This window comes from Plectropomus leopardus, chromosome 14 (genome assembly GCF_008729295.1).
Source record: "Plectropomus leopardus isolate mb chromosome 14, YSFRI_Pleo_2.0, whole genome shotgun sequence".
Classification (NCBI taxonomy): domain Eukaryota; kingdom Metazoa; phylum Chordata; class Actinopteri; order Perciformes; family Serranidae; genus Plectropomus; species Plectropomus leopardus.
The window spans coordinates 6,317,497-6,339,114 of NC_056476.1; the positions used below are offsets into that span (position 1 = coordinate 6,317,497).

Sequence of the window (21,618 nt, forward strand, 5' to 3'; positions counted from 1 at the left end):
GTATATTTAAATATATATTTATGGATATTACGGACCTATTTATTAATCGTACATATATTTACTTTATACATTTTAAGCAAGTAAGTAAAATGTATTTATCTATCGCAGACATAAAGGACACAATGTCCTTTACAAGGGTAGACTATACACATGAAAGACAAAGCGACTACTTATAAACTATTTGTACAATGCACAATGAAAAAAAAAATCACATTATACTATTATTAAGTATAAAGTAAACACATCACGGCTGCTAGAGTTAAATTACTTGATTTCTAGATTATTTCCATAAAAAATTGCATAATTTAAGGCACTGTATTGTATATTATGCCATCTCTCTAATTCATTTAGTGTTTTTTTTTCATTATTGTTTTTCAGACCATCTCTGTTCTGTTATATATATTATTATTTTATGAATAACGAAAAAGTAATAGAATACATTTACACTGATGCACAATAATTACTTAATAACTATATTATTAAGCAATTCTCCCATCAGAGCAGTGACATGGTGCATGGTGAACCTGACTGCCTCAGTTAATCACAGCTGCTCAGTGAGCGTCACGCGGGACATCTGCTGTCCGCACAGAGCCGCGCGCAGCTCAACACGCGACAGCCGCCTTCAGACACCGCCAATGACTGAAAACAAGTTTTTCCACAGAGGAAACACGGGGAATTTTAATTATTTTTGGGATTAACTGCATCTCCTCTGATGTTTGGAGAAGCGACATCAAGGAGCTTTAACTGAGGTGAGGTTTCTTTTACATCTGTTGCTTCATCAGTGTGTGTTTTCCTTTGTTTATGTGAATTCTTGGAAATCTGGACGTTATGGTTATGTTTAGAAAAGATAACAGCTTTTAAGTAGCTACCAGGCATATCACAGTCTTGCAAGCAACATATAATTTCTATATATTTTATATATAGAAGTGATATAATATCGGGATCTTTGTTATTGGTTTAAATTTGATGTTTTGTGGTGTATTTTCTGTTTAAATCACGAGGCTAATGCTTATAACATTTTCCATTTTTTTGCTGATCCCTGCCTGTCCTTCTGTCTGCAGACCTATAAGGAGGTTTCTTGGCTCCTGCAGCCATTTCCCCTGCAGGGCTGAGCTCTTTGGCTGGCTTGCTACTTCCTTAGCAGAGGGGCTGCTGGCAGGGGCAACGTCATAGCAGGTACCACAAACAAAACAAGAGTAAAAGGCACACAAATCATTAAATCTGATTACCGATGTCATTATAACTGCTCTCGTAAAAGCAGATTTTTATCAGTTGAAAGAATTAATGACAATTCACATACTTTTGTGCTGAAAATCTAAAATACTCTAATTAACTCTATGCAGATACTCAGTTTTTGCTTCTGTCTTACAGTTTAGGTGTGCATTTGGTCAGGAAGAGGTTAAAGATTCACTTCACTGAGGAAAAAAGAAGCAGGTTGACCTCACTGCTTTGTCACTATTGTGTGAATGTTATTTGATATGCTTGGAGTGAATTACACAGGAGAACATGCTTTTCTCTACATGGTGGTCTCAACTCAACTTTACTCTTCAGTCTCTCAGCTAGAAATATCTAACGGATCATCTGAGCTCACAGTTTGTGCATTTTAACAGCTGGGTGTTTGCAAACAGCCGTGTTTGTGTGTCTCTCTGTACAGGTCATGAAGCCTCAGGAGGCAGAGCTTGTTACTGAAATCTCCAAGGTATTCTGCACCCTCCCTCATTAGTTTGCCTGGCTTTGTTAAAGGGACAGTTCACTTTAAATTTAAAGCTCTTATTATCTGATTAAACTAAAATGAGCTGTTGTTGGTAAATAAACTCCAGCTGACGTCCAAGAGTAAAATCCAGGATCAAAATACAGTTTAGACATTGAAATTAATGCAAAACTTCAAATAAAAGCCTATTAGACACCCAGTCCCCTTCACCAGCCAGGTGTGGCTACGCATTTTGACAAGTAAAGGCCTGTCTCTCAATTAGAGCCCTGGTCTTGTTGCCATGCAGTCACTTTTATAGAAGTAATATTTATATGTATTAAACTGGGTTGTTGGCTACCTGCTGGAGTTTGTTAGTTAGCTGCTTAGATCACATATACAATATGTATATATGTTATGTCAATATGGACATACTACTCGCGATGTTTGCTTGGTAAGATTCTCCACACTTAAATCATTGAGTTCATTTTACCGAAAATGTGAGCACCAGAGAAGACAGTATTAGTGGCATAGTAAACAAGAAAGATGCAAAAAAGAGGTTAGCAAATGTGGAAGACTATTTTTTAAAAGGTGAGGAAAAAATGTCCAGTTAACTATATCCATAATTATGTATTTAAAATTATTTTACAATGATGATTTTAAAGCTTTTTCAGGTCCTCTGTTGCATTGTTTTTAATTTTACTTTTTCTGTTGTTGTTTTTTTTTTACTTTTTATACATCTTTTTATTTTATTTTATTTGGCACATTTTCAGGTAATTATTTGTACTTTTCACAGATTTTTTGCTGATGTCTGGGTCATTTCTTTTGTTGTTGCTCATTACCTTCTTCCCATGTTTTTGTTGTCTTTAAAGCCAAATTGTTCAGGTTTTATTTTTTTGTGCAATGATTTGTTTTTATTAACTGATGCTCACGTTATAGTTCAATTCCAAAAATCCATCAGTTTCCATTTGTGCATTTGAAAAAAAAAAAATACTAATTTTAAAAAGATACACGAAGGTACCTATAAGATAGTGATAATATTAAATATAAATAAATAAATGAAATAAAAATTAAAAAAATAAAAAGGAGAAAAGAGGTAAAACATAACTAAACTTTTTATTCATGTTTTAAATGGTCAAATAAATAATTTGATTATTTTACAATCTTTGCTGAGCAACAGTTTAGCGTGAAAAGAAATAAAAGCCCAGCTATAAGCCTATTGAGTTCAGTGATTTAAGTAAATAATAGCTCAAGCAATTACTTGGAGTTTTACGGCATGCTTTTATCAGCCTTAGTTTACAAAGACTACAACCTCTGCAGTGTAAAAGTCGATGCTGTTGTGCCTTGTTAAAAGATTGTATTGTATTTTTGACTGGTATTTTCTACAGTTACAATGCATGGTCTCAGAGCTGAAGACGGGATTCACCAGTGCTCTGCTGGAGCTCAGTCAGATCCAACATGGAGACACGTACCTGAGGGAGGAGCTGGAGGAGAACAGGAGGAGCTGCCAGAAGAAAGCTCTTCGTATGGAGGCTCTGGTTGAGTCTCTGAGGGTGAGACTCCAAGGACTTTAGCTGCTGAGAGAAATGAGACAAGTGTGGTTCCAGTATGTGCTGTATTCACATGATAATTCACAGGAACACAGAAATATTCACCGCTCAAATTTGACTGGTGCATTTAACAGATATTACTCAGTATACGTACCTACATTTAACCGACGTCTCGTCATCCAACAGGAGGAACTTGGAGTAATGCAGTGTCAGATCGTGCAGCTGTACAGTAACAGACAGAGACCTCAGCAGGATGCAAAGAGCTCCACATCCAAACATCAAAGGTGAACCAATCAGCAGATATAAACTACAGAGCTATACTGGCAAAAATCTCAAGCATGAATGCTTTCTGAACCGATTTCAAACATATTTGTGTATTAGGGCGCAACCATATACCTCACAGATGTTACTTTTTACACTTTTTACATTGCAGATGAATTCACAAGACTCAGACTTTACTCATTCCTTCATCTGCCTTTACTTTTTGCTTCAGTTGTGCTGAAGCAACAGCCCCTCAAAGTAGATCAAAACTCTCGTTGTTTGTTTCTTTACAGGAGATCCACATTAATAATACAATACTTGTTAATAATAAACAGCAATAACAAACAGTAAACAATTACTCATAAAAAAAGCTGTTACGCCTCGCCAGGAGGTTGTTCCTGCTGGTAAAACATTTGTTGTAACATAAGTGTAAAACCTGCAGAGACGTTTTTCCATCTGTCCACTGTTGTGCAGCAGCGATCCAGCAGATTCATCCTGTGAACGGAGGCAGTGTGACTGTTCGTCTGCTCCGCCACCGGCCTGTCTGTCAAGAGGGAAACTGCTCCTCCACTGTTTCCTGCAGGGCCTCAAAGCCGGACTGAGTGAAGGCACAGGTGAGAAGTTTCAGCTGATTGCTTTGACACAAAAGGCCAGGTGTGAATAATGACATCGATGATGGCTGAAGTCCATTTAGCTGCTTTGATTTCAGGTTCATGGCGCTGTGCATGCTTACTCACAGTCACTCTCACGAGAACACTTGAATATAACAGCCACATCTCGTGTCATGAGTAACACCTGTGCTTCTCCTACTACCTAAAAAAGGCCTGTTGTGATTCAACTAACAATAAACATATGAATATTACAGAAACAATAAATGGCAACCTGTAAAAATGAAGTTAAATGGGCAGTAGGTCATTCTGCTAGGTGGAGTAGGTCAGTGTGTCAGGTAAAAACATCAATAAGAACAGACCACAACCTGTTTAAATGTAGTTAAAATGGGGAGAAGGTCATTCTGAAAGGGAAAAATATCTTTCAAAATTGACTATTATCTGTATAAATGTAGTTAAATGGGGAGAAGGTCATTCTGAAAGGTTAATATTTGTACCTAACAGAATGACCTTCTCCCATTTAACTACATTTACACAGATAATAGTCAATTTTAGTACATGTATCAGTTAGAATAGAAACCCATCTTGTATAAACGTAGTCAAACGGGGGAGAAGGTCATTCTGATAAGGAACACGTTTTTAACTGTTTCAGATTTTCTCACTCTTCTTTATTCTTACTGGTCTCAGTACTTTATACCTTTACTTTTGTATTCTGATTATCATCGACTGTCTTTTGTTTTTAAAAGAGCTCCATAACAAAAGTTTTATATTTGTTATTATTATAAAAAATGTGTTTGTTTGATTTTACTGAAGTCACTCCGAGTCAAAGCACCTTCCTCAAAAGCACTTGAGCATTATCTTAGCCAATTATTTCTGCGAGCTATATTTCAATTATCAGATCACGGACAGAACTTAATGCTTAGCCACAAACTATCATTTAGTGGAAATAGAAACGTTATGGGTGAAATGCATGTCTGTGTGACTTGACGTTTTTTCTTTTTTGTGCAGATGCACGTCATCAGGTGGCAATGCAGCTTTTGCATTCTGAATGGGAGTACGTGTCAACTTTAAACCAGCTGTACGATAAATATAAGACACCACCAGCTCACCAGATGACTGTGGAGCCGTAGTGAGTGTTAAAGAGTTTACATAACTGAGCAGAAAACAACATTTAAGTCTTGTCCTGTCGAAAAGGGAACAGCAATCTTTTATTAGGTTGTAACATGTAAACACGGTTAAACTGCATGGATTATTAATAGTTGCGTACATAAATTCTATCAAACAGATGCAAAAATGGAAGTTGTTTTAAAAACAATATTTTTTAAATTTGTTTAAAAGAATATTATTTTTTTATTGCTTTGTTCATTGTATATTCAAAATAAATGTTTCAATAAATATTTTAAAAAAACAAAACAAAAAAACGTTTTGGCTGTGTCCAAAACTGAATGTACATCTTAGGTGTCAGGAAAATAATGGGATAGTTGATTTTTTTTTTAATCTCTTTTGGTGAGGCAATTTATACTGCTTAAATTGAAAGAAAGAAATACTCCTATCTTTAAGAATTTGATAAAAGACCTTATAAACCATCTGACTTTGGAGAAAATTTGATATTCTACAAGAGGGTGAACTCTGAAATGTTACACTGTATGGCAACCTTTTAGTAACCTACCGAGATAAACCACTGATACTGCAGTTTTGTAATACTGACCCTTTATTAGATATAGTATACTTTTTTTAGTCTGTTAAATTTTGTAAAGCTCTTTTGTTTTATTTTGTCTTACCTGCCATCATTGTCACACACTCTGTCCACTTTGATTAAAATCATCTCTTTGTCTTCTGTGTCGTGATCCAGTCAGACATATCTGAAGTTTGTGGAGCAGCTGCTGCAGCGACATCTGCTCTTCAGAAACACCCTGCAGGAACGATTATCTGCTGAACACTGGAAATCTCTGGTTGGAGACATCCTGGTGCAGCTAATCGGACAAAATGATGTAAGCTGATGTTATTCTGAATGATTTCACTCAGTTACGCTGAACACTGACTCATTCTTGCCCTGTTTTTGGGTCATCCAGACAGCCTTTTCAGATATGTACCTTGGATACACAACTACCTTAGCATCATTTCTCTCACTGGAGTTCAACAGACTAAATAACTCTGAGAAAATGCAGGTATTTAAAGCGATACAGCATCAGCATTATTCAGTCATAACGTACCTGAGTAACAATGCTGACGGATGTTTTCTGTCTGCTTTTAACAGAGCGGCCAGATGGAGAGAGAGGAAATGAAACTGCTCTCCCTGCTGTTGGCACCTGTCTCTCGTATACACAGCTACCTGAGCCACATTCAGGTGAGTCAGCAGCTTCGGTGAGTCCAGTCTGTAGAGCTGCAGCTACATGAGACGTGACACTGCAGGTCAACACAGAGCTGAGGATGGAATAATGAGACGTCCAACATCTGAAAAACACACACACAGTGACTCAGACCAGATAATAACACCCATGAGGATGTTTCTTCAAGACAGTGAAAGGCTAAAGAATAACAGATAACAAAATACCTTGAGAAGTGTTTACAGCCTTATAATTTTTAAAGTTTTTTTTTAGATTTAAAGCCCTTTCAAACATGAAATCTATCCCTCAATTGTTGAGGAACATTTCCGGCATGAAGTCGTGCATGAATGGGAGGAGGGATCGATATACAAGAAAACCTCGACTGTCAGTTTACCACCTCAATACCTGAAAGGTTATCTCCGGAAATTGTGTGCAAATAGAAACTTTAGAAACCATTTTAGGAGGTATTATTGTTCAACAATACATTTAATTAAGGTTATTTCTTTTTTGGTTTAATAGTTAAAAAGCTGGAGTTAAAGTGACCCTAACCCTTACTAAATTTTTTCTCATTGTAACCCTGTAGAACTTGCTGCAGTGGACGGGTAAAGACCATCCTGACTGTAGCCTCCTGCTGGGAACTGAGCGAGCACTCAGGAGCATTTTGTCTCGCTGTCATGTGACCCTGGAGGAAGATGTCAGATGGGAGGAAGGAGAAGGAGCTGGACAATGGTCAGGACATCTCCATCAGATGATCTTTAAGTAGAAAGACTCAAGCTGATGCCTCCTATATCAGATTAGATGTTTATATCGATCACCTGTTGGTGTCTTTGGAGATTAAAATTATCTTCATTCTTTGCATCAACAGCAGCTACTCTGATGCGGTGGCTGGTGGATCATCTGCTAATTGTTGCACTAGGGGCCAACAGACCAGAGAGCCTCAGCGCGAGTCCAACACTGCTGCACAGAAGTGAGTGTCGCCCTGTGCTGGTTTCAGAGGGAGCATTTTAGGGGAGATAAACACAAGAGAAACACATTTTAAAGAGGAGTGGGTCCCTTAGTAAACATACAAAGGCCTTGTTCGGCAAAAAAATTTTAGTATCCAAAGCAAATGGGTTTTTTTTAATGAAAGAAGAGAAAATGTATTTGCAGTTTCCATGTTTTCAGATCTAAAAGATTAAATTTTGGGGTTAAAGCAGTTACAAAAGAAATGGGAAAGAAAAGATGACAGAAAGAAGAAAGGAGGAAATGATAGTAAAAAGAAAGCCGTAAGAAAAGAGAAAAAAGAAGGCGAGGAGGACAGGAAATAATGAAAAACTACATTTTTATATGAGCTGTTGTAATGTAAATTGTACAATGTAAAAAGCAATCTACAACTGTCAGAAAAATGTAGCACAAGTAAAGTGACAAAAAAAGAAAGAAAAAAGTAAGGTAAAGTAATTGTACAGAGTAAATCTGCTACAGGTTTTTTCCTCTCACTCTAACGGCTTTGCTGGACTCTCAGTAAAATAACTTCCACTTTCCTTCCCACAGAGACGACAAACCGGCTCTCAACCTCACTAACGGAGTTGACGGCTGTCACTCGATGCGTTTGGAGTGCTGGTCCTGCAGCCCAGTGAGGAGGAAGGACTGTGGAAGAGACCGGACCCTCCTGAACCAGCCGGCCCGTGACTGTGGACACGCCTACTGCTCCCTCCTCACTCCGGACGCTGCGGCGTGGGGAGAGAACAGCGACTCAGGCCAGGGCACCTACAGCCAGCCCACTGGGAAAGGTATCAACGGGCTGGAGGCACCTCACACCAACCACAGCCTCGAGGACTGCGAGACAGACCCGGACGACACCTCGGCCTTCGACTACTCCTCCGTCACCTCCTGCAGCCCTGACGGCACCCTGCGCAGGGAGATGATGGGCAGCAACAGTGGGGAGGATGAGGAGGACAGCCAGGTGCCGGTGCTGCTGAAGCCCTCGTACAGCCAGCAGCAGCAGCAGCAATCGAGGGACGCACCCAGAGAGAGGACTGTGTGTCTGAGGTGGCAGATTCCCAGATTAACCCCTCACCCTCCTCTGAGAAACACCACAGGGCAGTGTGTGGACGGGCCGACGCCGTGCCTCGTCAGCTCTTACGGGAAAAGGCTGGTCAGTGTCAGGAAGGGGTCGCCTCCTCTACATCCAAAAAGTGCCTTTAGGCCTATCTGGGATGATCCATCCAAACAGGTATTTAGTTGTTTTTTTGAAACATGGGTCAGAATGAAATGATGCCAGTGTGATGAATGAGTTTAAAACATGAAGAAAACATCATTCAAGGAGCACATACTTCTGCCGAGGCTGCACAGACCACAAGTAGGATTAAATTTCAGTTTGGCACCCTCTTGTGGTAGACAAGCTGGTCAAGCAGAACATCGACTGCAATTCTCATTGAGACTGACGGGAGGCCATGGGTTTTGTTTCAGCATTGGGGGACACATATGAAACAGGGTGTTTGAGGTGTCCTCTGCAAGAAAATTGAAAGCACTTAATTTTGTGCATTCTGGTGTATTTTTATGCACAAATTTTCCCTTTCCTGCATCAATTTATGGTGTGAATGTCTTAAATTTTTGTCAAAATATGTCCTCTGTTACTGTCATGTTTTAATGTCAGGGACATATGTGCATAATTTAAATACTGAGGGGGACATGTACCCTGCGTCCTCCCCTGAAATCTACACTGATAGACTGGCACACAAAAAATTGGGAGGATTTAGTGCAAGTGTCACTAATGTAAATAGTGGATAGAGTTGCCATATTGGAACTGTCTCATAAAAAGCTATCAGAGATGATACAAGATGGTACAGTTACATTTTTAAAGGTCTACTCGGGGTCACTTTAATAAAAGAAAATATTTCACCTTTTTAACTTTTTTTTAAAGACAGACATGGGACACGTGCACCTGAGTTTTACAGTTCTTGAAGGAATACTTGACCCACAAAATGACTATTTGTATATCAATTACTCACCCCATCTTCAATTGAGCACCTGGACAAAACGTTGTTTTTCTCCTCCACTGTGAACACATCCAAAAAAGAGAAAATTATTGATAAATTTAAGAAAAGGGGGTCAGGTTTAACAACGCCAAAACTAGATCAAAACATCCTTTTACGAGCTCTCACATGACTCCTGCAGTCCTACTGTCATTCCTGCAGTCATATGCTCAGTACTTTCCAAACACATACATTTATGCTAATTTCTTACTATTAAAAACACTTCTGCACACAAGTAGCGGCCTGTGCAAATGCGTGGGTTTGAACCCTGCGCAGAGTTCAAGTGCATTTTGCTTGCCCAGGTGCACGCTTTTACTTTCATTCATCTAGTATTTTCTCAGTTTTCTGATTCTTCATTCATTGTGGAGGCATGCAAGAAAAACAAAGTTGTTTTTTTTTACGATACATGGGGTGAGTGATTTACGAAAATAGTGAAATTGTTCAAAAATGCCTCCTGTGGATCTGCATTAAAACTATTTTTTTTAAATGTGGCCTATACCTAAACATTTTACCAACATCTATTGAAAAATATAAACTTTTTTTTGGAGAATTTCTGACAGAATATAGGAGATGCTGTAAGAAAGGACATGACGATGTATAACAGAGGCAATTAAGTAATAAGGTATTGCAGATTTGTGTCCTGCCAGTTATACTCTCAAATCTTCTCTCCATGTATCACCTCATCTACCAGGCTGATTCAGCACCCGAAAAAGACAACAGACAAGGCTTCATACCGATTCAAGCACCAGCGAGACAGAGCTTTCAGAATTTCAACCCAAGCAGAGAAAATCTGAGGTAAGAGCCTCCATCTGGTAGTTTTATGTCAATGTTGACACTTGAACTTCTCTCTAATCACAGGTTGGATGGTGATACAGAAATGTACAAGCTGCTTTTACAAAAACATGAAAACAACCGAACGCACACTTGCATCGTGACTATCAGTGCACATACAATATACATATGAAAAATGAATTGATTAGTTGAATAAAGTTTTACCTGTTGCATCTCTTCAGACCAGGCCTGTCTCAGCAGAGAGGAAACCATGCAGCAGCCATGAGCGGTGGAGGATTGTGGGACGACAGTGAAGACAGCGAGGGACCCTGCAGCACCGTTTGACCTCTCCAGGGACAAGAGGACTATCACTAAAAAATGTTGCACTCAAAACTTTGAAGTAACAACCAAACATGAGCCCAAGGTGTGATTTCTTCGACAGAGACATTTTCCCCAAAAGATCACGGCAGCAATATAAATGCATGAAAGAGGAATCAGTGAGCCTGAAACAATGTCCTCGCAGATTTACATTATATACTGAATTTAGATGAAAAATTCAATATTCCAGGCCAAATTGTTTTTAATTAGAGATGTTGATATTGTTTTATGGCATCAATGTATGTGGCAAAGGAAAAGTACTGAGTAATAAAAGTAATTTACTTTATGAATTCAATGACTAGATTTTAATATTAAAGGTAGCAATAAAGGAAATAGAAAAAGAAAAGTACACTTACTGCCATTTTAAAGGAGAGTTAGCTTGCTAATGCTAACACGGATGCTACGAAGCTACAACTAGCAGCCGATTAGCTTCTGTCTATCTTAGCACAATGACTGGAAGCTGCTAGCTTGGCTCTATTAAATACTAACAAAATTAACCTTCTAGCACTTATAAAGCTCACTAAATAAAGACACCGTATCTTTTTTTTTCTTCATTTGTCCAAACGAGGAGTTAAAAACGGAAATCCATTGTTTAAACTTCCGGTGTCGTTTCTGTGCAGGTGCAGTGATTTCATGGAACGTTCGATGGTTACCTGGCAACAAGCGGTACCGGCCGTAAACCGGCGAAATGTCGTTTTTACTTTTAGGTTTTACTTTAAAATTACAACAAAGATTGTATGATGTGTTATTTATTAAACCCTAGAGGTGCTAGAAGATGGATTTTGTTACCTTTGAACATAATTATGCTAGTTTTCAGTCTGTGCTGAAGCTAAAAGGAAGCTAGTAGAAGCTACATAAAATAAGGGACTGTTCTCTATTTATCTTAGAAGGGCGTTGGCTAGCGTGTGACTTAAAAAAAATCTTGACCCTCACCATAGCTACATTTTTTTTCTCCTTGAGCCTCTCTAAGTAACTCGTGGACAATTCATGAAATTCCTTTTACCATAAATAACCACTTTTGAAAAAATATTTACACTAAATGCATGTATTAGAGCCAAGGCTGTGCACAACATTTGACAGAATAATACCAGTAACTTGGCATTGAAAAACTTAAAAAGATTTTAAAAACTTACATTTCAAAGTTAAAAGTTGTAAATGTTATTTTGTAATTGAAAGGCCTTGGTTTTTCACCAGTGCCATGTATGCTTTTTATAGGATCTGGTTAATGCAAACATTTGATTTCATAAGATGTGTATAAAGACATTCGGAAATTGAAACATCTGACAATAATGTCTGTTTTTAAAGTTTCTGGCTATGATTAATGCTATTATTTGAGGGATTTTTAAAGAAAACAAGCCTTTTACACCTGCCAGTGGGTTTGAGGTTCAAAGGGTATTTAAAATAAATACAAAATACAAATATTTTAAGTTGTATGTCCCTCCCCTAAGCCAAATTAAAAATCATAAGTTCCTACAGTGTGCTTAAAAAAATTGATAATGCACTGCAATTTGGCACCAACCCGTCCCCCTCATAAATAATTAACAGTCTCTTACTAACAACCAAAGTATATGCAAAAATCTAAATTTTATAAAAGAACAAACAAGGAGAGAAATGAGTAGTTCAGTACAAAATAAGACTGGGTGATTTATTAATCTCATCAAGACCATTAATACAAAGCAGTTAAAAGGCCACATACCATCAAATAAACCAACTGCTGGATCAAGCTGTTACAGCGCCACCGGAGGAAAACCAATCTGTTATTCTGTTGGGGTTTTAAAAAAAAAAATCCAACAAAGAAAACAAAAAGACAAATTTGGCAAAATTAACCCCATTGATTCTGGCTTGGGAAACTTTGGGAAATGGACAAAACATGAGTGACGACAGAAAAGTGGTTTGACTTAAGCTGTCGATTAAAATTCCTCCAAAACTCCCCTTTTATCTCTAGTTTGAAGTTTAATAATCCACCATCATCGTCGATAGGAGGAGGAAAAAAGGGCATGAGTGATTTATTCAGTTTTTTTGCTGAAATCCAGCTTGTGGTGGTCAGACATTCTCAGGTGTTTGGGGTTAAAAGTGAGGTGGTAGACTCGTGTTATTTTTCTGCCCTGATCCACGTAGAAAGTGAGTTTGAGCAGTTGCATAGGACCATTGCATTTACAAACATGACCTATAACAACTGTGGCTCTTCAATAGTACAGCCTAAAGTGCACAAAGTGTGTTTCTCAGAAAAGAAAAAGTCCCAATTCTTCACTATGCTCAAATACTTGCAGCTGAATATAGGTCGTTGTATATTCAACTGCAACTTTAATACAATTCCAACCACTGTTTAATGAGTGTTAGCATTAAAAAATCTTTGAAAAGGAGAAAAGGCAATTAGTAGGATGTACAAAGTGAAGCACACGTCTAAGTAAGTGCTTGGCATATTGAACTGTATTTTTTTTTTTCATTGCTTTAAAACAGCTAAGGGGCAGGGAAGAAAAAAATGGCTTTCCTCAGTTAATACTCCCAGTGTTTCAACTGGAGATTGTCTGTAAGTAAGTTAGTGACAGTGACCTGTTTTTTTCTTGTTTTGTTTTTTAGTTTTTTTTTAATCCGACTGTAGCAGCATAGGATTATTAGGCAATATTCGACTGAACAGATGCGGATGAGGGTACAATACAACAGGGAGAAAAAAAAACTTGTCACTTTATACAAATTATTTAGTTAGTGTATACATGTTATACACAGTATCCACAAACATGTACAATTTCATAGTGTATAGCTTTGTTCTAAACATTACATAGGCAACTTTATTTTTTAGCATTTTAGACACCATTTGCTTATTTCTGTAAAGTAGAAAACAAAATAAAAGGCACATCTGAGCATGATGCATGGATTATTTCAGTCTTTTCCAAAGTGAAAATGTTTTCAAGCGGGAAAAAAAAGAGAAAAAGACAGAAAGAAGAAGTTAAAAAGTTCCTCTTTTTCATGGGTTTTTAGGTATTTTCGAGCAGCCACTGGGGGGAGCTGACCCAGCTCTGGTGGGAGGCTGCGTGCTTCCAGTGCTGAGCTTTAACACCAATGAAGAAGAGCTGGGGGCTTTTGGGAGAAGAGCACAGTGTCAAGACAGCAGCGCACGTCTATCAGGGGATCGGTTAAGACATCAGCTTTCAAAGAGTTGGAGAAAAACTCGTCCTGGATCGGTGCTGTTTGATAATCGTGGCCCTCTGTCGGGATATTTCCGAATCCGAACCTGCTGCCCAAACTCGATGTGCAAATGGAGTGTTCTCGGCTCTCGCTGTCCCATCCGGGGCCGTGAGGACTGGAGAATGGGGTCAGAGGTCACCACTGTGTTTTTTAAAGGCAACATTTAGTGGCTGCGGAGAGGCCTGTCTTCGGATTTAAAAAAACAAAAACAAAAAACAGTCTGACTTTCGTCTTTACAGTCACAGTGTACAGTTGAGATACAAGGTGGGGGATTCAGTGTCGCCTCCGTTAATGTCACATCTGTTTAAAAAAAAAAAAATCCCTTATCCCCCTGCATAAAATAAGACTTTGGCAACTGTTTTAGGAAAAACGAGTCAGTGGAAATGTCTGCTGCTCACAGCCACCGTGTGAAAGAGCTACGTCTGAGTGGATCGTTGAGGAGGAGGAGAGGTCTTAAAAATCTGTGAGCTGCAGCAGGACTCCAGATGATGTCAATGCCCAAAAACACAAAGCATGACATTTGAGGCTACAAAGTCCAAGGCCCCCCCAGAGTCGCCCCGCCCTGACAGCGGAGCGGGACGCGGGGTACGTTAAGAGTGGGAGGGGTGAGAACTTTAATCAGGAGCAGACGTTCCCGCTCCGCACAGAACAAACACACAAACACTCCTTGTTGTTTATTAGCTGGCACACTGGTGAGGGTTTCTCATTGGCACAGAGGGTTTGTGATGAAGGCGCAGCTACTGATCCCCTGAGAGGCACAGCGGGGGGGTGTGATTGGTCGATGCAGAGGGCGGGAGGGACGAGTTAAGAGAGTGTGGAGCAGTGTTATTCTTTCTGATCAGTAGCTTTGAGTCCACTGTGTCGTAGTTTGCAGGTTTTGAAGTTTGCATTTCAAGATCACCTCTAAAAGAAAAAAAAAAACAGAAATAACTCACTGGCTGCTGTCGGTGTTCTCCACCAATGAGAGGCCTTGTAGCGGCGGCTGCAGCAGCTCCCTTTTGTATGTCTTTGGTGGGAGTTTGGGGAGTTGTGGGCTGGAGTTGTGGCGCGGGGGGACAGGTGGAGCGGTGATGGGGACGGGAAGAGGGTAGAGGCTGTTCTGGCTGGCGCTGAGCGGGCAGCTCCGCCTGGGGATGCGGGGCGACGGCGTGCTGGGCGGGGTGTTGGGGGAGCTGGGGGAGCTCCCAAAGTCCCAGTGGTATCGACCCACGGGGGAAGGCTGCATGTTGAGGGGGTAGTTGATGAAGATCTCCGGGGGCCGCTGGGGCACCGGGGGCGGCGTGTCGGGCAGAGGGTCGCGGGGCGGCGGAGGAGGAGGGCTGGGCAGGGGGCCGTCCATCGGGGGACCGTTGTAGACCGGCGGTCGAGGCTGGTTCCGGGGCAGAGGAGGAGGCAGCCGGGGAGGGATGGCCGGGGGACTGTCGGACCTGGAGCTCAGCTGAGACAAGACGAGAAGGTTTACTGTCACTCTAAAACATGAGGTTCATGAGAGGGAACGAAACGGAGTACTGAGGTCCCCGTAAGCAAAAACTAAACTCTAAAACCAGCAGAAACAACATTTAAATACAATGAAATAAAACAATAGTCTAAGATTAATAAAAACGAATAGTGCAGGGATAAAAACAGTTTAAATTTAAAAGCACAAATGCATTAATAAATATAAGTATAAATACACAGAGAGACACACGGAGATCAGAACTGTGTAAAAAAAGATGTACTACCAAACACGTCATCCTGACGTGCACAGAGCAGGTTAGGATATATCACCCTTTACTTTAGTTTTACTTTAAACAATAAACCAATGGAATATTTTTCTGTCTGCATGCTGATGTTAACATGATCATCAACTTTCTCACTGTGGTTGGAGTTTTTAAGTTCCTCTCGGCACTGCACGAACATACGCCAGAAGCCCATGTTCTCCAATTTGCGGGAAATGTCTCAAAAGCAAAGTTAAAGTGCTGCATGAGAACAACACTCTGCTATTTTTTAAATTATTATTTGCAGTTCACAAAATCAGGTTGAAACATATATACTTTTTGTGCCAATATTTAGTAAAATTCCTGTTTTATCATTCGGACACAATTTTTAACCCTTTAACATGGTCATATAATTTTTTTTAAGCACTTGTAGATTTAATCCTCACTACAGCGTATGTCATGCAAGAGAGAAAAAAAGTACATTATGTAAGATTTAGGGAGAATTTTTTGGCATCTAGCTGTAAGGCCAAATTATTCGCAGAGGCCTATCTGCAGTTTTCTCCAACACTGTTCGGCTGGTTGGAGACCGAGTGCTAGCCCAGCACCTGCTAAACTGTGCTCACCTTTTTTCTTGGATAATTTAAGATTCAGACATTCAGGAGGTTTTATCGTGAGCCAAATTATCCACCGAGGTCTCTTCCTCTCCAAAACAAACAGACGGGGTATTTACTCCAGTAAAACACTCAATAAAGCAGTTTCACATTAGAAAAATGGTGTCTTTCCAACACTCTTCAGCTTGTTGTCAAGGGGCTGCTAATGACGGTGACTGACGCTAAAATGTAAACGGGCCCATCCAGAGCCAGTGTTTGGTGTGTCTGTTTTGGGTAGAAACATTGTGGTGCAACATGGCAGAATCCATAGACGAGGACACGCTCCCCGTGCAGATATAAACAGCTCTTTCTAAATTAACGAAACACGATTCTTGTTTTCAGGAGGGATTATACACTAAAGAAAATGTACTTATTATATTGAGTTCAATTTCTGCCAAATACATTCCCCTAAATCCTACACACTGGACCCTAAAGTTGTGCTGATTCATTCACGGCGTCAACTCGAAATCAGTTGAGCAGGTCGATTAAAAAGGCAACTTATTATTTGTTTAGCCCTGTCAAATTGATTAAGATGTTGGAATTATGCGTATAAATGATGAAAAATAACGCCCTGCTCTTACTTTGGCTTCAGACATTGCGTCTTTCCTTCGTGGCGGCAGAGGAGGCGGCTTCAGCAGCTCCTCCCCGAGCTGGTGGAGGCTGCCGCAAGACACAGACTGGAACTCTGAGGAAAAGAAAAAGATGTGGGGTTCAAAAAAATACGAATGAAAGATCAAGAAGAGGCCCTGCTCACAATCACAGAACAGTAATCAGAAAATGCTGACAGGCAGGCAGAAAGAAATCAGGTCAAAACTACTGAATCGAAAAAGGAAAAGCCCACACTCACTTGAAGGCGGCAGAAGAACAGGAGCAAATATGGAGTTGCTACCTGTGAAATTTAAAGAGGGAGAAGATGATTGATTTCACTAGAAAGGTGCATGCTCCAACCGTAAACAGCAGGTCCCGTGATTAAAGCTCAGACTTTAGTTTTTATTTTTATCAGTCATCTGTCAGCGTTCATTCTTTACGCTTTGAAACCTGGACCGATGTCAGTTTTATCACAAGCATTTAACCTTTGAATCATGAGAAAAATGGTTTGATTTCTTTTTCAGAAACAGAAGAAAAAACACAACACTTGGCAAGAAATGTCCTGCAAATTCCAAGATTTTGTAGGTTTAGATTTTTTTTTTTTTTAAATCAAGGGGGAAAATGCCCACAAAACTATAATCATATTTTTTGTTTTTTACTTTCCTATTTTTGCTAATGTTAAGATTTTTTTGTAACTTTTTAATCAATTTCTTGCTGTTTTGGGCTGTTTTTTATTGTGCTAATGACATTTTTTTCAAGAAAAGAGCCATTTTTCTCAGGCTTCAAAAGGTTAAAAAAGCATCATGCCAATATGATGCAGAGAGTGGAGAAGGAATAAGACTGTCCACTAAGCCACAGATAAAGTTTACTCTTTGCAATAATAAAAAGAGCATTAAGTGGAGAGTCAGTGGGCCAAACAGCTCCACAGCCCATTACAGCTGACAGTCATGTGATCCAATCAATATTTAAAACACCGTAAGCAAAAAATAAATTTAAGTACTTACTGACTTTGAATGAGGTGTTTATTAAGTTTCCCTCTCTTTGATAAAAAAAAAACCACTGATATTAAAGAAGACGCAGAAAGGTGGGATTTCTGCAACTCACCGCCGTAGGAGCTGCTGAGGTCGTGCTCCATGAAGACTGAGCTGAGGTCGGAGGAGGCCGACTGCGGAGGGGTCGGCGTGTTCGGGGAGGTGGGCACCGAGGCCGACGCCGGCGTCTCCGGCTCAGTCTCGGCGATGCTCCGGAAGGTGATCTTGTGTGGGGGCTCCCTCTCCAGGGGGACGGGGTGGCCCTTCAGGGTGCCAGAGGTAGACGTTCGCACGGGCCGGATCCCCGGGGATTTCAGAGTGTACATGGTCTTTCTGGGCTGCAGGAGAAGAAGCAGAAATGTAACAGCGGCAAATTTATCGTCAATACAGTCTGTTCTCTCTTCCTCTGAGAAAGAACCCAGAGCTCACTGAAACTTACCAAAATAAAATGATTCCAGCAAAGCAACACTGCATCAAATAAGCACAACAGAAATGTCGAATAGGTTCGATAACCAAGTTTAGCTGTATATGTTTAAACAGGGCTCCTGCAGCTGAAGGCAAGGTGGATTTAAGACTTTAGACTTTTTTATTGCCACTCAAAATTAGGTTAAATGGCAGTTTTCTAATAGGGAGGGACAATTTTAGTTTGCCCAAATATTTATTGTAATATAAAACTTTTTTTTGTCCAGTGGTAAAGATTATCTGTGTCAAATATTGAAAAATAACCCAAAACAATCGTTTTAGAGTGAAACACATGGAAGACAACAAGCGTGATATATTATCGTAAAAGTATCTATTTGGTTTACCAACAGAAGTGGGAAATATCTGCCATTTCTGCACGTTTTTCTGGGCGATTTTGTGCTTCTCACTCTGCATGTGAGCGTCCACAGTTCGGATCATGATGAGTTTAAAAGAAAGAATGTATAAAATTATGTCTTAACAAAATAGATGTTTCCAATTATTTAGAGATTTTACCATGCAACCTCAGAAACAATTTTTCAGAAAATCCTACTTTGCACGTCTGAGCATTTTTAAGATTTTTGAAAGATTCATTTAAACCAATTTCTGGTATTAAATTGGCTGGGTGATACAAGCTGAAAATTAAATTGTGATATTTTTAGGCTATATCTCAATACATGACATGTATCTTAATATTCTTAAATCTCTTCAGAAGCTCTTTATTAAAGCTAGCACTGGGAGACAGAATAAAACATTACAATTATCATTTTTTTATCGTGTTTTGATGTGAAAATATTGTCAGAATGACAATTGATCCTTTGAAAAATAATAATACAATTAAATTTTTGATCAATAATCATTAGTAATGTAGATATAACAACTAAGTGGGTGAAGACAAGTATTAAAACAAGTAGAACTGTCTGATAATTTGAGAAAAGTAGATCACTTTTGTGTGATGCAACCTTTTAAATCAGGAAAAAAACAATTTATTCCACATCACAATATAACAATATCCAGTGTCTAAGACGGTATATAGTCTCACATCGATAAGATAGAATATCTTTTATTGTCCAGCCCTTATACCAAATAAGGCCTCATTTTTAGATTAATGAATTCAATCCCTTTTAAGACTTTTTAAGGATCCGCGGGAACCCTGCAATAGCGTTTCTGCAACAGGAACGTCACTCTGACTGAAGCACTGCAGGATGAACACTTACAAATCGGGGAGCCTGCCTGCAGTTCCGTGGCTCAATATCCAGAGACATTTTGAACAGGTAGTCCGCAAACTCCGTCTCACTCCTGTTTCCCATCGGGTTCAGGTTCTCAAAGAACCTCTGTGCAACAGAAAACAAGTCTGAGTTCAGATCTATGAAACATGTTGAAGACCAAAGAGAAAGCTGAAAAATGAAGAACAGGGACGCTCACCCTGATTTCGTGCTCCACCTTCAGACAGTACGGCTGGTTCTGATACTGCTGGATCTCTCCGGTGATTTCGGCCACTTTCCTCCTCTTGCTGAAGTTGATCAGCTCTTTGCCGTGACGTTTGAGGAAGTCTGGGTTGCCTTCCTCCGTCTTCAGGATGTTGGTTAAATAGATACCTGTGGATGAAGACGAGCGTGATGGTGGTCAAGGGGAGAAAAAGTTTGAAATGTAGACGTGAAGAATCCTAAAACTCTGGCTGTTTTTATAATAAATATTTGTGTCTCAAACTGACAGTTATACACGTTGTTTTGTCTCGGGTCATTTCATACTGAACTTGTAGTGGCTTCATAGTAGCACAGGTGAAGACTTACCAAAGAAAGGCACACAGGGCGGGTTTATTGACTTGAGTTTAGCCAAGTATTTCTTAAAGTGGTCCTGACTCAGTTCCACAGCTTCTTCCAGGATTTTCTTTTTCCTTTCTGGTATTGCCTGCGGGTGCAGGAGGGAGTAAAATCGCATTATTGATGTTCTGACCAACAGTTCAGCCTTAGATTAAAATGCATGTCAAACCAAACATCAAATTTTTTAAATTGCTTATGATTGCTAAAAGTTTTCTTGGTTGTTTTTCAAAATATGTAGGAACAAACACGACATTATTCAGCAGTTGGACACAAGCAAATTTTAGTTTTGTTTGTTGTTTTGTTTGGAATTTTGTTAGTTTTATTAAGTAAATGAATATATTCAATCAAATTAAACATTAAATTGAATCACAAAGCCATTTATATTAAGGTGAGACTTACAAAATTTTGTTCACCTGGTTCCTGCACAAGATTCCTCATGTGTCTTGACGAACTTGTCCTCCTGATCTACCTGACTTACATTTCGGGCCTTACCTGCTACCTCACGTTTATTTCTTTCCTTCATTTCTTGTTTTTGTTGTTATTTTGTGCCACTAGCAATAAGCATCTACATAAAAAGTTGTCTCTCTGTGTATTCCATTATTTATTTTTTTTCTGGTGTGTGAGGATCATTGCAGCTTCACAGAGTGGCTACCATAGAGGGAAGATACTTTGTAAAATTACCGTGATTGTTTTGCTCTGGGAAAGAGTCACAGTTTTTCTCCTGATCGCTTTAATAGTTCGACTCACCTCAAAGGTGTGGTCGAGCCGATAGACTGGGACAGAGTTGATGGCGCTGACCACCTCCAGCACACCGTTGAAGTTGTTGAGCTCCTGGAAAACCTGCAGAATCTCGATGACTCGGGACAACACGGCCACCCTCTCTTCCAGGTTCATGGTTTCTACAATACATCTGAGAGCGACACACAAACACACTCGGTTAAAGGGTTTTTTTTTGCAGGACCAACTAAAACCAATTCTGCATGAAAAATCTGAATCGCTGGACTCACTTCTCGAACCACAGCGTGAGGTTGGTGGTGTGGCGAATCATGCGCAGCAGGTTCGGCGAGTTCTTCTCTTTGTCCTCTTTGGTCCAGACGCTGCCGACCAGCTCAGACGGCCGGACAGCTCTGTGGACAAGGAGTGTTTTTTAATTTTTCTGACACGCAGGTAAACAATTTATGATGACAGATTCCCTCTAGCAAACGTCTCAAGTGTTTCCTCTTTTTTATCTGTAAAAACAAACTGATTAAAGTCTTCATCCACTGCTCTGACTCACCTGTAGAGCTCTGATTCGAGCAGAGTCAGCTGGCGGGCGATCTCTATAGGATGAAGGGTCATGAGGTCAAACGAGTCCGCCTGTCCTGCTCTGCTGATGTGCCACTCGATGGGAGGAGGCGGGCTCTCGAAGGTGATGTTGTGACTGACACCGTTTGACTGTGTCTGCAGCTTCCTCCTGATGATCTTGTTGATGGATTCAACCCACTTTCTCATAGACTTCCCTAAAAAGGAAACACAGTGTATAAAATGTTGTATGTGAAAGCTTTATTTAAACAAACAACAAGCTGTCACTGTGTTTTGCTTAGTTAAA

At 39.8% G+C, this 21,618-nt stretch overlaps 2 protein-coding genes across 5 annotated transcripts in view; one reads left to right on the forward strand and one right to left on the reverse strand.

Annotated features, from left to right (window-relative positions):
- Nucleotides 1-656: 656 nt before the first annotated feature.
- Nucleotides 657-11,656, forward strand: LOC121953355. Of its 3 annotated transcripts, none has more exons than XM_042500400.1 (15): nt 657-749; nt 1,062-1,176; nt 1,655-1,699; nt 3,076-3,240; nt 3,424-3,521; nt 3,973-4,112; nt 5,115-5,235; nt 5,959-6,097; nt 6,179-6,274; nt 6,364-6,453; nt 7,017-7,162; nt 7,299-7,400; nt 7,964-8,645; nt 10,139-10,242; nt 10,461-11,656. In XM_042500400.1, the coding sequence occupies exons 3-15, from the start codon at nt 1,658-1,660 to the stop codon at nt 10,561-10,563; spliced, it is 2,028 nt and encodes a 675-aa protein (XP_042356334.1). In that variant the 5' UTR covers nt 657-749; nt 1,062-1,176; nt 1,655-1,657; the 3' UTR covers nt 10,564-11,656. The 3 variants fall into 3 exon arrangements, with proteins under 3 accessions (XP_042356334.1, XP_042356336.1, XP_042356335.1); XM_042500402.1 differs by having other exon boundaries at nt 3,976-4,112; XM_042500401.1 differs by lacking the exons at nt 657-749; nt 1,062-1,176 and adding an exon at nt 1,382-1,434.
- A 559-nt stretch (nt 11,657-12,215) lies between these two features.
- The window catches only part of sos2 (son of sevenless homolog 2 (Drosophila)), a 42,873-nt gene continuing 33,470 nt past the window's right edge, over nt 12,216-21,618 (reverse strand). Inside the window, exons 14-23 of one of the 2 annotated variants that reach the window (XM_042500216.1) lie at nt 21,307-21,529; nt 21,038-21,157; nt 20,778-20,940; nt 20,001-20,118; nt 19,633-19,805; nt 19,425-19,541; nt 17,822-18,086; nt 16,977-17,018; nt 16,711-16,814; nt 12,216-15,220 (exon numbers count right to left, since the gene is read on the reverse strand). In XM_042500216.1, the coding sequence (XP_042356150.1) occupies nt 14,714-15,220; nt 16,711-16,814; nt 16,977-17,018; nt 17,822-18,086; nt 19,425-19,541; nt 19,633-19,805; nt 20,001-20,118; nt 20,778-20,940; nt 21,038-21,157; nt 21,307-21,529 (1,832 nt within the window). In that variant the 3' untranslated portion in view covers nt 12,216-14,713. The remainder of the gene's footprint in view (nt 15,221-16,710; nt 16,815-16,976; nt 17,019-17,821; nt 18,087-19,424; nt 19,542-19,632; nt 19,806-20,000; nt 20,119-20,777; nt 20,941-21,037; nt 21,158-21,306; nt 21,530-21,618) is intronic. The other variant, XM_042500218.1, reaches the window with a different exon arrangement.